We start from the raw sequence: 13,409 nt of genomic DNA, 5'->3' as shown, positions 1-13,409 counted from the left end.
ATGCTGGAGAGGGTGTGGAGAAAAGGGAACACTCTTGCACTGTTGGTGGGAATGTAAATTGATATAGCCACTATGGAGAACAGTATGGAGGTTCCTTAAAAAACTAAAAATAGAACTACCATACGACCCAGCGATCCCACTACTGGGCATATACCCTGAGAAAACCATAATTCAAAAAGAGTCATGTACCAAAATGTTCATTGCAGCTCTATTTACAATAGCCAGGACATGGAAGCAACCAAAGTGTCCATCATCGGATGAATGGATAAAGAAGATGTGGCACATATATACAATGGAATATTACTCAGCCATAAAAAGAAATGAAACTGAGTTATTTGTAGTGAGGTGGATGGAGTTAGAATCTGTCATACAGAGTGAAGTAAGTCAGAAAGAGAAAAACAAATACAGTATGCTAACACATATATATGGAATCTAAGGAAAAAAAAAAAAAAAAAAGGTCATGAAGAACCTAGTGGCAAGATGGGAATAAAGACACAGACCTACTAAAGAATTGACTTGAGGATATGGGGAGGGGGAGGGGTGAGATGTGACAGGGTGAGAGAGTGTCATGGACATATATACACTACCAAATGTAAAATAGATAGCTAGTGGGAAGCAGCCGCATAGCACAGGGAGATCAGCTCGGTGCTTTGTGACCACCTACAGGGGTGGGATAGGGAGGGTGGGAGGGAGGGAGATGCAAGAGGGAAGAGATATGGGAACATATGTATATGTATAACTGATTCACTTTGTTTTAAAGCAGAAACTAACACACCATTGTAAAGCAATTATACTTCAATAAAGATGTTAAAAAAAAAAAAAAGAACTGTTCAAAAAAAAATAAATTAAAAAAATAAAAAAAATAAAAAGTCAACCTTTGATGCTCAATTGGCAATGAGAAGTTAAATAGGAAGAATCATAAATAATTTGGAATATAATCTATAAAAATTTTAAATCACTATGTTGTACCCCTGAAACTAATATAAGATTATAAATCAACTATATCCCAATAAAAAAATTAAAAAAAAATAATTTGAAATAGGATAAAACAGATACATAAACCAAAGTTTTCAGTCAAAAATCAAAGAGGGGTCTTCCCTGGTGGTGCAGTGGTTAGGACTCCGAGCTCCCAATGCAGCGGGCCCGGGTTCGATCCCTGGTCAGGGAACTAGATCCCACATGCATGCTGCAACCAAGAGTTTGCATGCAACAACTAAGGAGCCCACCTGCTGCAACTAAGACCTGGTGCAACCAAATAAATAAAAATATATTTCTTTAAAAAAAGAAGAAAAGAGAAACAAATAGAAAATTAAAGAGTAAAATCCCAGTTATGTTAAATTTAAATTTGAAATATCAATATAAACACAATTTAAATAACATATATTTTTCTAGTTCTGATCACTGATAGAGACTAGAAGCAATAACACTCCAGTAGGAATGAGCACATCTTGAACTCAGACTTGGTTTCTAAATGCCATTTACCAGCAAAGGTATTAACTTTTTTAAAAAAATTAATTAATTAATTATTTTTGGTTGCATTGGGTCTCCATTGCTGCGTGTGGGCTTTCTCTAGTTGCGGCGAGCGGGGGCTACTGTTCGTTGCGGTGCACAGGCTTCTCATTGCGGTGGCTTCTCTTGTTGCAGAGCACGGGCTCTAGGCACGTGGGTTTCAGTAGTCGTGGCTCGTGGGCTTCAGTAGTTGTGGCTCGCGGGCTCTAGAGCACAGACTCAGTAGTTGTGGCACACGAGCCTTGTTGCTCCGCAGCGTGTGGGATCTTTCTGGACCAGGGCTCGAACCCGTGTCCCCTGCATTGGCAGGCGGGTTCTTAACCACTGTGCCACCAGGGAATCCCTAAAGGTATTAACTTTTTAAAAAACGACTGAGGCCAGGTCTAAGGCAAGAAAAGTACAAAGTGAACCTCTCTGATCTTTTTTGTGCCAAAAATAAGAAAGCACTCAAAGATTAATGGGACCATAGCAAAAACAGGAACAAGGGTGTACACATTTGACAAAATTCATCAAACTATATACTTAAAAATATATGCATTTTATTGTATGCAAATTACACTCAAAAAACAATATTATACTAACAAACAAAAGGGCCATAGGAGCCAACTTGAAGGAACTCCCACAGATAAACTATGGGATAATCTGAGCTTCAAAAAGAACAGTGACCAAGCTTGGCTTTAACACAATTAATAAATAAAAATTCGTTAAGTCCACATCACTTAAAAAAAAAAAAAGGAAAGCTGATCTTTATAGAAAAATACCAACCAATAAATATAGGAGGAATAAAAGAATGATCAAAGTCATAATTTTGTAATCTCTAATGTAATAACTAATCCTGGCAAAAATTATCAATGAATGCTAAGACCATTTGGTCAAAGGTTGTTGGGGAACAAGATGTTTACATGGTGTTAAGATATCACTTTACAGGTGACTTACTAATTGCAAAGGAAAAAAATACACCTTTATAATCAAGAGATCTAGTGGTCTGATCACCGTGACCGAGTGGTTAGATTTAACATTACACATCATGCGCCTCTTAACATGATGCAATACCCATGCACTTTACCTATGAAGCATTCTTACCAAAAAATGTTTAACCTGAATCTAATCAAGCTTAGAGATCTAACTTCCAGTTTATAGGAAATTCAGAGGAAAGTTAAATATTACTACGAAGAAACACCCAGAATGTGGGACATTCTACAGGCCAGCTGGCCTGGTCTTTTCAAAAAGTCACTGTCATGGGGGGTGGAGTGGAGGGATGTCCTAAATTAAAAGAGACCAAAGAGACATGTTCATTTGTAATATGAACTTTGACCAGGTCCTGGTTTGGAAAAAAAAAAAATTAAAAGAAAGGACATTCTTGGAACAAGTGAGGGGGATGTGACTATGAACTGGATATTAGAAGTTATCATACAGTCATTATCATCTTAGCTATGGTAATGGTATTGTGGATAACAGAGAAGGTCCTCATTCTTAGGAGTACTAGCTGAATAATTTAAGGCTGAAGTATCAAGATGCCTGAAACAATGTCAAATGCTTCAAACCATAAGCTATAGAAAACATGGCAAAATAATAACACTTATTAATGCTAAGTGAGGGGTATTTAGGTGTTCACTTTCAATTTTATTGTATAGTTGACATTTTTTAATTCAGAAAGTTGAGGAAAAACCTGTAAATCTCCAGCCTGGGACCATAATCAGAAATAGCACCATTATCAGGAACAGGAAAGTAAGCTGGCTTCAGGGAAAAGATAATTTTTATTTTTTACACACTGAGCTTGAGATACCTAAGAAAAGAGGTCAGATTTAGAGATTTGGAAGTCCTCTACATAAAAAAATAAAGATTAAGTAGATGAGATTTTTAGGGAAAAGCATGCATACAGAGAAATGCAAAGTTCTAAGGACTAAAACTTACAAAATACCTTTAAAAAAGAGATAGAAGAAGGGATCCAGTTTTTTAAGAAGTAGAAAAGAATCAGTCAGAAAATGGAAGGAAAATCATAATGGTGTAACATGAAGTCAAAGGAAGACAGTTTCAAGTACAGCTGACAGTGTCAAATGCTATAGAAGACAAAGTCATTGAGGTCTGAGAAAAAAATGGTGCGTTTAGTGATTACACAGTCATTATTAAGAGAAGCTTCCAAAGTATAGTTACTGTAGAGCAATGGGAATGGAAGCAATTATGGGATTAAGGAGAATAAATGGATAGTAAGAAAAGAAAAGCAACTGCTGCTTTCATTCATTCTTAAAGGCTGGCAGGAAGAGAACAAACAGAACAAGATGGGCAGAAAGGTGCAAAGAAGGGTTTTTTCAAACTATGAAAGACCTGTAGCTGCTTGAAGACACAAAGGCAAAGCATCAATGAATGATAATGCCTTACATGTTGACTCTCATCAAATTATTCTTCCATCTCAATCTCATGCAACCACATCTAATTTTTATTTGGTTTGCACAGGAACCTTCAGGTCTCATTCTAGGCTTTTTTCTAGATAAATAACCACATCCCCATCCCACCAGGGATACCAAAATCTGAGGATGCTCATGTCCCTTAAATAAAATGGCATAGTACAGTTGGTCCTCTGTATACACAGGTTCTGCATCTGTATTTACATAATTTGTTCAGCTATCCTCGTACAGTATGATGTTTCTAAGATAATCATCAAATATATGTATTGTATTTAGCCTGATCAATGTAGGACTAGCCTGATCAATCTAGCCCTACATTGTTTACAACTGGCAGCTAGCTACAGTACTCATTAAGGAATACTGTCAATGCCAAGAAATAGTCAAGCCTACAAAATAAAGGTCGCTGACATTCACCAGCTGCTTGAATTTGTGTAGCACATATGGCTAAAATGAAGAATAAATGAATCTTGTAAAATCTACTATGTGTTTTTTCTCACCACATAAAAGTTAACATATCTTAGATATGGAAATTCTATTAAATATGCTATTTCAAGTGTAAAAACTGGAGAAAAGTACTTTTAATGAAATAAGAACTAAAATGAAACTGCATTTACTTACGAAAGCGCTGCTCTAGCCAAATCATGTGGCATCAGGTCTTTATATCTGGGGAAAGAAAATAATTTAAACCAAAAGCCTAGAGCTTTAATAAAAAATGTTTTTCATTCTGTTTGAAATACCTAAAGAAATAATCTAACATATGCTGCTATAAATGCACTTAACATCATTCCAAATGAAGAAATAGTGTGACTTTGCTATTTGTCATCCTTAAAAATCTGGCAAGCCTTGACTCCTTTTGAGCTGGCTAAGAACGAACAAGAATCTTGCCCACTGTCTTATTGTTCAGCATGACACATGTTAAATATTTAACATTTAATATTTTATTTAATAAAATATTTTTATTTCAACCCCACCTTTTAAGTTCTCCTTTATCTTATTTTTAAAAAATTCATTATTTATTTTGTGATGTCTCAAGGGACATGAGCAATATATTAGGACTTTTAAGAAAATTTTGTTTTGAAGTAATTTGAGGTTTACAAAGAATTGGAAAGATAGAACAGAGTTCCTGTATACTCTTTACCCTGCTTCCTCTAAAGCTAATCTTACATAACCATGATGTACTTGTCAAAACTAAGAAATTAATACTGGCACAATACAATTCACTAAGCTACTAACTTTATCTGGACCTCACCAGTTTTTCCACTAATGCCCTTTTACTGGTCTGTTCCAGTAAAAGGGCATTATGCATTTTGTTGTCATGCTTCCTTAATCTATGCATTTTGTTGTCATGCTTCCTTAATCTCCTCCAATCAGTGACAGTTTCTCAGTCTTCCCTTATCTTTCTTGACCTTGACACTTGGAAGACTGGGGTTATGGATTTGAGGGAAGTGTATCACAGAGGTGAAGTGTCTTCCCATTGCTTCTTATCAGAGTGTACGTGAGAGCAACATGACTTATTACTGGTGATGTTAACTTGACCACTTGGTTAAAGTATGGTTTTCTTCACTATTTTTCCCTTTCTGAACTCAATTTGTTAGAAATGAGTCACTACTCTGGCCCTTACTCAAGGGGAGAAGAATTAAGCTCTACTTCCTAGTGGAAAAAGTAACAAAGAAATTATGGACATATGTTAAAATCATCACAGTAGTTAATAAATACTTGAGGGGAGAGAGTTGAGGCTATGCAGTTATCTTGTTTCTTCTTAACATTTCTCACCCACTAATTTTAGCATTCATTCGTAGATCTTGGTTGCAGCAATTATTCCTGTGGTGTTCTAATGGTGATTTATTTATTTATTTTCCTCATTCCTTCTGTATTTATTAACCGAAATTTTTCTTTAAGAAAGATTTGTCCTTTCTCTTTTATTTTTTATTCAATCATTTATTTATATCAGATTGAACTCACAGATATCTGATGTATTCTTTGGGTTATGGTATAATACCATCATAACTTATTAATTAAATTGTTCCAGGTTTTGTCATTGAAAGTTATTTTAGGTTGGTCCTCTTTTTTTTTTTTTTTTGGCGGAGCCACATGGCTTGCAAGATCTTAGTTGCCTGACCAGGGATTGAACCCGGGCCCCTGGCAATGGAAGCACCAAGTCCTAACCGCTGGACTGCCAGGGAATTCCCAGTCCTGTGTCCTATTGACATGCTCCATTTTTTAAAAGCACTTCTTTACTTTCTGGCACTCCGAAATGCTCCAGGTGCATCTTGTATTTTTTTTTGGCCCAGACCTAGTCATTCTTCTAGGAAGCCTGGTTCCTTCTACTGAAGAATGGGTATTTAGAAACCAAGATGTGGATGTGAACTCTGTGTGTCTATTTAAATTTAAAAAATAAATTCCCTTTAAGTCAAAGATTTAACCATTGGATTATATAAGAATATTCATTCTTTAAATTCCTAAAAATTATAACCTAAAAAATCCAAAAATGTTTTTACTTTTACTCTGAATCACAGAAGAATCATCAGTAGTTTTAAAAATCTTTCATAGGTAAAACCAGTTCCCTCAAATTTAGAGCAGAATAACTTGGGAAAAAGTTGTGTGTCAATTTTAAAATGTCTGAACCATAATTAGTTAGCATTTTACAATCTTTATTCTCATGCTCCTATACCCCTCTCTACCAGGATGCCTGATAGACTCCCAAATGTCACTGTTGGAGTGTACTTCTAGGAGTGCTTCCAAAGCGCTTTCTACCTCTAAGAAAAACCTGGTCTTTCAAATATCACTCAAGTTGAAAGCAAAGCTTCTTCAAATTAAACAGAAAAAGATCTTTTTCTACCTAGAAAATGATCTACTATTATAGAAGACTCATTTGTCGCCTCACTCATAAGATTAATAATATGACTTAACTATTTGTCTTCTCTATAAATTCTTCCTTCTATATTATTTTTTGGTCACTTTTGTTCTATACATGAATATTGCCTTAAAATTTTTATTCTTTCTTCTCTATTAACTGTATTTTCTTACATTACTCAACGCTCTTCTCTGTGTCACTAAATTACTCATGAACTTTATCTTTCTCAATTAGGATCCTAAGTTAAACTAAAACACAATAATAAAACACAACAAAAGGAATAAACCCTATGTTAATGTGCTGAATATCTCAAACTTCACGCAAATACCAATTATCAAAGCAAATGTTTAAATAATGTAAGTAAATTATATAGTTGAGCGTGTTTGTATTTTTTTTAACAGCTAGTAAAACAGTTGGAATCAAACTTCTACACAGTATACAAACAGCCCTTACAAAAAAATGGTCTTCCTAGCCAAGAACTTTCTTCTCTTGATGGAACTTTCTTTTCCTACCCTGTTACTGCGGAGTACAAGGAGGATACCCTCTCATCACTTCTTTGCTGCTAAAGCTTCAGATTCTTACTCTTACTGCTGTTGTGTCAGTACAGGAAAGTTATAATACTATATTGAGAGAAGAGGGTGAATGAAGAAACTTCACCAGCATTCACTTATATAAGAAAATACTCTCTAGGTTCTAAACTATCGTTTAAAAACGAACGTTTGTGTATGTATGCGTGTGCACACACACACACAGGTCTGTATCTTCCACAAACGGTGGCATTATACACACTGCTCTGAACCTTACTTTTTACACCTAACATATCTTCAAGATCTTCCCATATTAGTACAGAAAGGTCTCGTTATTTTTAGCAGATGCCTGACATTCCCTAGCAATGTTTTTAAGTTAGTAACTGCTAGTTCAAAATACGAACAATAAAACAATCTAAACAGAATAGAACAAATGTTTCATTTAGTTTGCACCTAGTTCCCAATGTCCATCGTCAACTTTTGGACAGCCTGGGCCTCACTTGGGGACAAAAAAGGAGGAGGAAAGTCTAGGGAGAACAGCAGTTTGGTTCTGGGGAACTTGGGGGCTGGTCTAGGATCATTCTTTTTTTTTTTTTTTTTAATTTTATTTATTTATTTATTTATGGCTGTGTTGGGTCTTCGTTTCTGTGCGAGGGCTTTCTCTAGTTGTGGCAAGCGGGGGCCACTCCTCATCGCGGTGCACGGGCCTCTCACTATCGCGGCCTCTCTTGTTGCGGAGCACAGGCTCCAGACGCGCAGGCCTCAGTAATTGTGGCACACGGGCCCAGCTGCTCGGCAGCATGTGGGATCTTCCCAGACCAGGGCTCGAACCCGTGTCCCCTGCATTGGCAGGTGGATTCTCAACCACTGCACTACCAGGGAAGCCCTAGGATCATTCTTTTTTTTTTTTTTTTTTTAATTTATTTATTTATTATATTTATTTTTGGCTGTGTTGGGTCTTCATTTCTGTGCGAGGGTTTTCTCCAGTTGCGGAGAGCAGGGGCCACTCTTCATCGCGGTGCGCGGGCCTGTCAGTGTCGCGGCCTCTCCCGTTGCGGAGCACAGGCTCCAGACGCGCAGGCTCAGTAAGCTGTAGCTCACGGGCTTAGCTGCTCACGGGCTTAGTTGCTCACGGGCTTAGTTGCTCCGCGGCATGTGGGATCTTCCCAGACCAGGGCTCGAACCCGTGTCCCCTGCACTGGCAGGCGGATTCTTAACCACTGAGCCACCAGGGAAGCCCCCTAGGATCATACTTATTCCATATATTTGGGGTTGTGCTGTACCAGGGTTTGGACCAGTCCATCAACTCCAATTCTGATAATTTCCAGGAAACCAAAGCCATAGATTAAAGGCCCTTCAGAATGCCCATGGGCCCACATTCTCCATATTCAAACTTCTGAAGAGGCACAGAAACAACGTACAGTACTTATCTTCAGATAAGGAAAGGATATCTCTGTTAGAAGCAAACTATCTGGTCCCACACTAGGTTTTTAAAATATGACTGGTTCAATCTAACACTACATGAGGCTTACTCAGGAGAAAGGATAAAAAACAAATTTTGTCACATTATTTCACCACTGGCTTGACTTATTCTGTATTAATTTCATGAAAATGTTTTTCATATATTAGTCCACTAGCAACAGTATTACCTACTGGGTTACACTGACAAAGATCCCTTTTGAAAGTGCCTTAAAAAAAGGAATAAATAAAGTACATGGGGTGGTGGATGTGTTAATTAACTCGACTGTGGTAATCATTTCACAGTATGTATATATATAAAATCATCACATTGAATACCTTAAAAAAATCACTGTGTACAACCTAAATATATACAGTTTTTATTTGTTAACCACACCTCAATACAGCTGGAGAGAAAAAAGAAAAAGACAGAAAGAAAGAACATGTAACAAAATCATTTCATACTTACGAAGTGCCTGACAGCAAAAATGGAGTGCGGACACCATCCACCACCACAATGTTCCTTATGTTGGGTTTGGCTAAGGTTTGCTTCGATTTCGTCTGGACAGCTTTCAGAGAAAGTTCAAAGAACAATTAACTAAAATATATGAAGTCAGGGATTTCCCTGGCAGTCCAGTGGTTAAGACTTCACCTTCCAATGCAGGGGGTGCGGGTTTGATCCCTGGTCAGGGAGCTATGATCCCACATGCCTCGGGGACAAAAAAAAACCAAAAACATAAAACAGAAGCAGTATTGTAACAAATTTGATAAACACTTTAAAAATGGTCCACATCAAAAAAATCTTAAAAAAATAAAATAAAATATACGAAGACAAATGACTTTTTACATTTTTAAAGACAGACATTCTAAGAAGAATTATATCATTCAATGCCAAGCTGCATTTGTCATTTACCAAACCACTTGAACTAAAAAAAAAAAAAAAAAAAAAAAAAAAAAAGGATTAAGAAATTAACTAGCATTTACAAATTTCAAAAAAATACTTAAGGTAAATACAGAGATTATACCTAATGATAAGGTTGTTTATGCCATTAACAAATGTTTTTTGTTTTTTTTTAATCAAATGTTTGACAATCTATTCCACTGAAAGCAACCAATTAAGTCTGCCCTTAATATTAGAAGTTACAATGACTGATATCGTTTAGTCTTCATATAGCTTAATATTCTTGCTTTTCTATGTAGAAATAAAGGCATTTGGTTGGTGACTACTGCCATTCTACAAAAACCCAGCATGCTTCCTGAATTCTGGCTCAATTTGTCTAGTTATTTTCTAACATCAAAAGAGCAACCTTGGGGCTTCCCTGGTGGCACAGTGGTTAGGAATCCGCCTGCCAATGCAGGGGACATGGGTTCGAGCCCTGGTCCGGGAAGATCTCACATGCTGCGAAGCAACTAAGCCCGTGCACCACAACTACTGAGCCCGCGCGCCTACAGCCCACGAGCCACAATTACTGAAGCCCGTGCTCTGCAATAAGAGAAGCCACCGCAATGAGAAGCCCATGCACCGCAACAAAGAGTAGCCCCCACTCACTGCAACTAGAGAAAGCCCATGAGCAGCAACAAAGACCCAACGCAGCCAAAAATAAACATATAAAATAAATTTTTAAAAAAGAGAGCAAACTTTCTCTAATGTTTTAATTAAAAAATAAAACATGAACATATCCTGGTGGTTAAAAGAAAAATAAACATAACTAAAATATGGAGAGTAAAACTAAAGTTCCCTCTTTATGTCTTCTGCTGCCATGTAATTTCCTTCCCAGAGGTAGATACTGCTAATTTGGTGTATATACTTTACCACTTTTTTTCTTTTTATGCATGTACATACACACACTTGTGTATTATGTTTACTTTTCTGACTTAACAATATAGCTGGAAGATCTCTGTGTGTATCTACATGTGTCTCATTCTTTTCTTATTGCTGTTAATGTTGAAATTCATCTCCTATCATCACTCCTTCATTACCAGAGAAAGAGAAAAATCCTAAAGAATTGGGAATAAAATTTTAACAATCACCTTACCACACACACTTATGTCACAGAGAGCTATTTATGATAAATATCTACAACCAACTTAAAGAAAATAGTAGTGAAAGCTAAGAGTCATGATAAAATGGGGTACAAAGATTCTCCTCGCAGCTCTAACTGGTTGGTGAAGGAGATAAAGTCACGTGGAGATTATCAAGGAGTCTGTAGCAAAAACAAGCATGTGGTGCTAACGGCCAAAATAAAGGCAGTATCATTGTGAATGGAAAGGAAGGGACCAATACAAGAGATTTTATAAAGGAAGACTATGTATTTGGGTGACCAAACAGATATGGAAAGAAAGGAAAACAGGATTATAAAGGAAGCTTAGACACTAAGAAAACCTAGCTATTCTACACAGAGTAAGAACTGGTTTTGGAAGAAAAGTGACCTCAATTTTAAACATGCTAACTTTGAGGTGATGGAGAGACACCCAGGTGGATATGTCCATTTGACAGAGAGCTAGAAATGCAAAACTAAAGCTCCAAAGAGAAGTGAGGTGTAGCTGGGAGAGCCATGATATATATGCATTTTAGAATACAGAAGCGGCAGATGCCCCCTTGGTCTTGCCTGCCACTCCCTTACGTTGTACTCAATAAATCTCGCTTTCTACCCTCACTTCTGGCTTGGTAAATTCTTTTACCACCCATGTTGCCAGCCCCATCGCCGCACTCTGTGGCATTTTGATGGCCTGTACGGGGACCAGACCGCTCTCTCCTCTCTCTGCGTTTTCTGATCCGTCTTCCAACAGGTAGTGATCGGCCTACTGACTCGGGGCAAATGGCCACGTCTACTCCTTGGTGGGACCCAAAGGCCTCCAGGACGAGACTCCAACTTGCTGTCGTCCTAAGGGGTACATTCTGGAAATGGTCTTTTCTCCTCTTCAACACTGCCGATGGTCTGAGGTCCCTGGAGACTCGGGGATTGCGCATCCTGGCCAAGGCAACTCTTCAGCGGACCTAAAACCCAGTCCCATACCGACCAACCGTCCCTGCCTAATTGGGTGGCAGTGTCCTTTGGCCCTAGCCTTGGTACTCCTCACTTCCAACGCCTGGTGCAGTCGGCAGCAGCGGCTTGGCGAATCCAGGCATGCTGTGAGATTCCCCTTCTCTTTCCATCCTCCCTTGAGGACCGTCCATCCTGATCCACCAACATTTCCAGGTACTTCAAGTGAGTCACTACAAAAACGATTTCATTCCATCAAGCCACAAATGGTGACAAGACAAGGACTCCAACCTCTAGAATCAATATAGTTGACTACTCTTGAACAGGCCTCCCCAAATTTCTATTCACACACTATCCCACAGCCCCATGGCCGATCAGCAAAGCCAACCGGGACCCCACATCGCCCCTTCTCAGCAGAAGTAGCATGAGATGATATTGTCACCCAGATGTCAGTGATTTGACTTTGCTGATCTGTTAGGGGGAAATGTGGAGCTTAACAACAGAACAGCCATCTTAGGCTGGGGAGGTCCTTTCAAGATAAGACAATCACACCCTCCCCCAATGGAAATTACCAACGGTCGCAAGCAGTTGGTATACCAGGAAGATTGAGCTATGACACACGCAGCCCTAACCACCATATGGGTAGAACATTAACCCAAGGGTGACCAAAAGGGACCAAAAAGAAGCCCAGTTTCTCTTCCCCCAGGGAAGACCCCCTCTTGGTCTCGCCCGCTGCTCCCTTGCAGTGTACTCAATAAATCTCACTTTCTACCCTCAAAAAAAAAAAAAAAAACCAGAAGAAAAGCAGAGACATATTTTGCAGTGCCTGCTCACCCATAGCCCCCTCTAAATGGAGCTGCCCTGCTTAGAGTCCCTGCAAAGGGGCAATCATAGACGTCATGTCCCTAAGCCCACACCCAAAGCTGGTTAGATTCAGGGTGGGTACTACCTGACTACCTGAAGTCAATCCATAGAGTGGCCAACCAGTAACCCATGTCATCTACCTACAAGTGATAAGCTGCATCTGATTCTCTCTCACAGGAATCTAAGCAAAGCATGGAGAAAAATACCAATTAGTTGAAGCTGAAAAGATGCCATGAGGAAGAACCAGGGTGATAATAAACTGAAATTATTTTTAAGTAAGCGTTATGGGGCAGCAAAAACCCTGAGTGAGCAAAGAAGCCAGCAAGAGGAGTGAAGAAGAATATAAAGAGAAGCAGGAAGGCCAGGAAAGTGACACACCATGTGGCCATGACTGAGACAAAGCGGCTGCCCCTAGAGCTGCTTGGTTCCTAATGCCTCCCTAGCTGTAGTCCTCAAGCCCTCTTATCCTTAACTTGAGTGGGCCCCTTAGTCACAATAAAAGACACTTGGTTTTGTGATCTCCCCACATTTAGAGGGCAGAGAGAAAATGTGGGACAGAGGGTAAACTTCAGAGGTAGTAGGAGACTGAGGAGAAAACAGTGCATGAAAGCAAAGGCAGGAGAGTATCAAGGAGCAGAGGATGGTCAAATATTTCAACACTCAAGGAGAATGAGGACTGAAAAAAGGCCACTAAGTTTGAAGATTTGCAGATTACTTGTGACTGACCTTGGAGAGAATAAAGTGATGAGAGGAAAAGTCAGATGACATACCATCACATCATTCCACTTTTTTTTTTTTTAATAAATTT

General features: G+C 38.6%; 1 protein-coding gene across 2 annotated transcripts in view; it reads right to left on the bottom strand.

Moving 5' to 3' along the window:
• Positions 1 to 13,409, bottom strand: part of HADHB (hydroxyacyl-CoA dehydrogenase trifunctional multienzyme complex subunit beta) — a 43,327-nt gene that overhangs the window by 19,492 nt on the left and 10,426 nt on the right. For both annotated transcript variants that reach the window (XM_068564579.1, XM_068564580.1), the window contains exons 4-5: positions 9,223 to 9,322; positions 4,533 to 4,577 (exon numbers count right to left, since the gene is read on the bottom strand). In XM_068564579.1, coding sequence (XP_068420680.1) covers positions 4,533 to 4,577; positions 9,223 to 9,322 — 145 coding nt within the window. The remainder of the gene's footprint in view (positions 1 to 4,532; positions 4,578 to 9,222; positions 9,323 to 13,409) is intronic.

Source organism: Eschrichtius robustus, chromosome 15 (genome assembly GCF_028021215.1).
Source record: "Eschrichtius robustus isolate mEscRob2 chromosome 15, mEscRob2.pri, whole genome shotgun sequence".
NCBI lineage: Eukaryota > Metazoa > Chordata > Mammalia > Artiodactyla > Eschrichtiidae > Eschrichtius > Eschrichtius robustus.
This window is presented reverse-complemented; position numbering and strand designations above follow the sequence as displayed.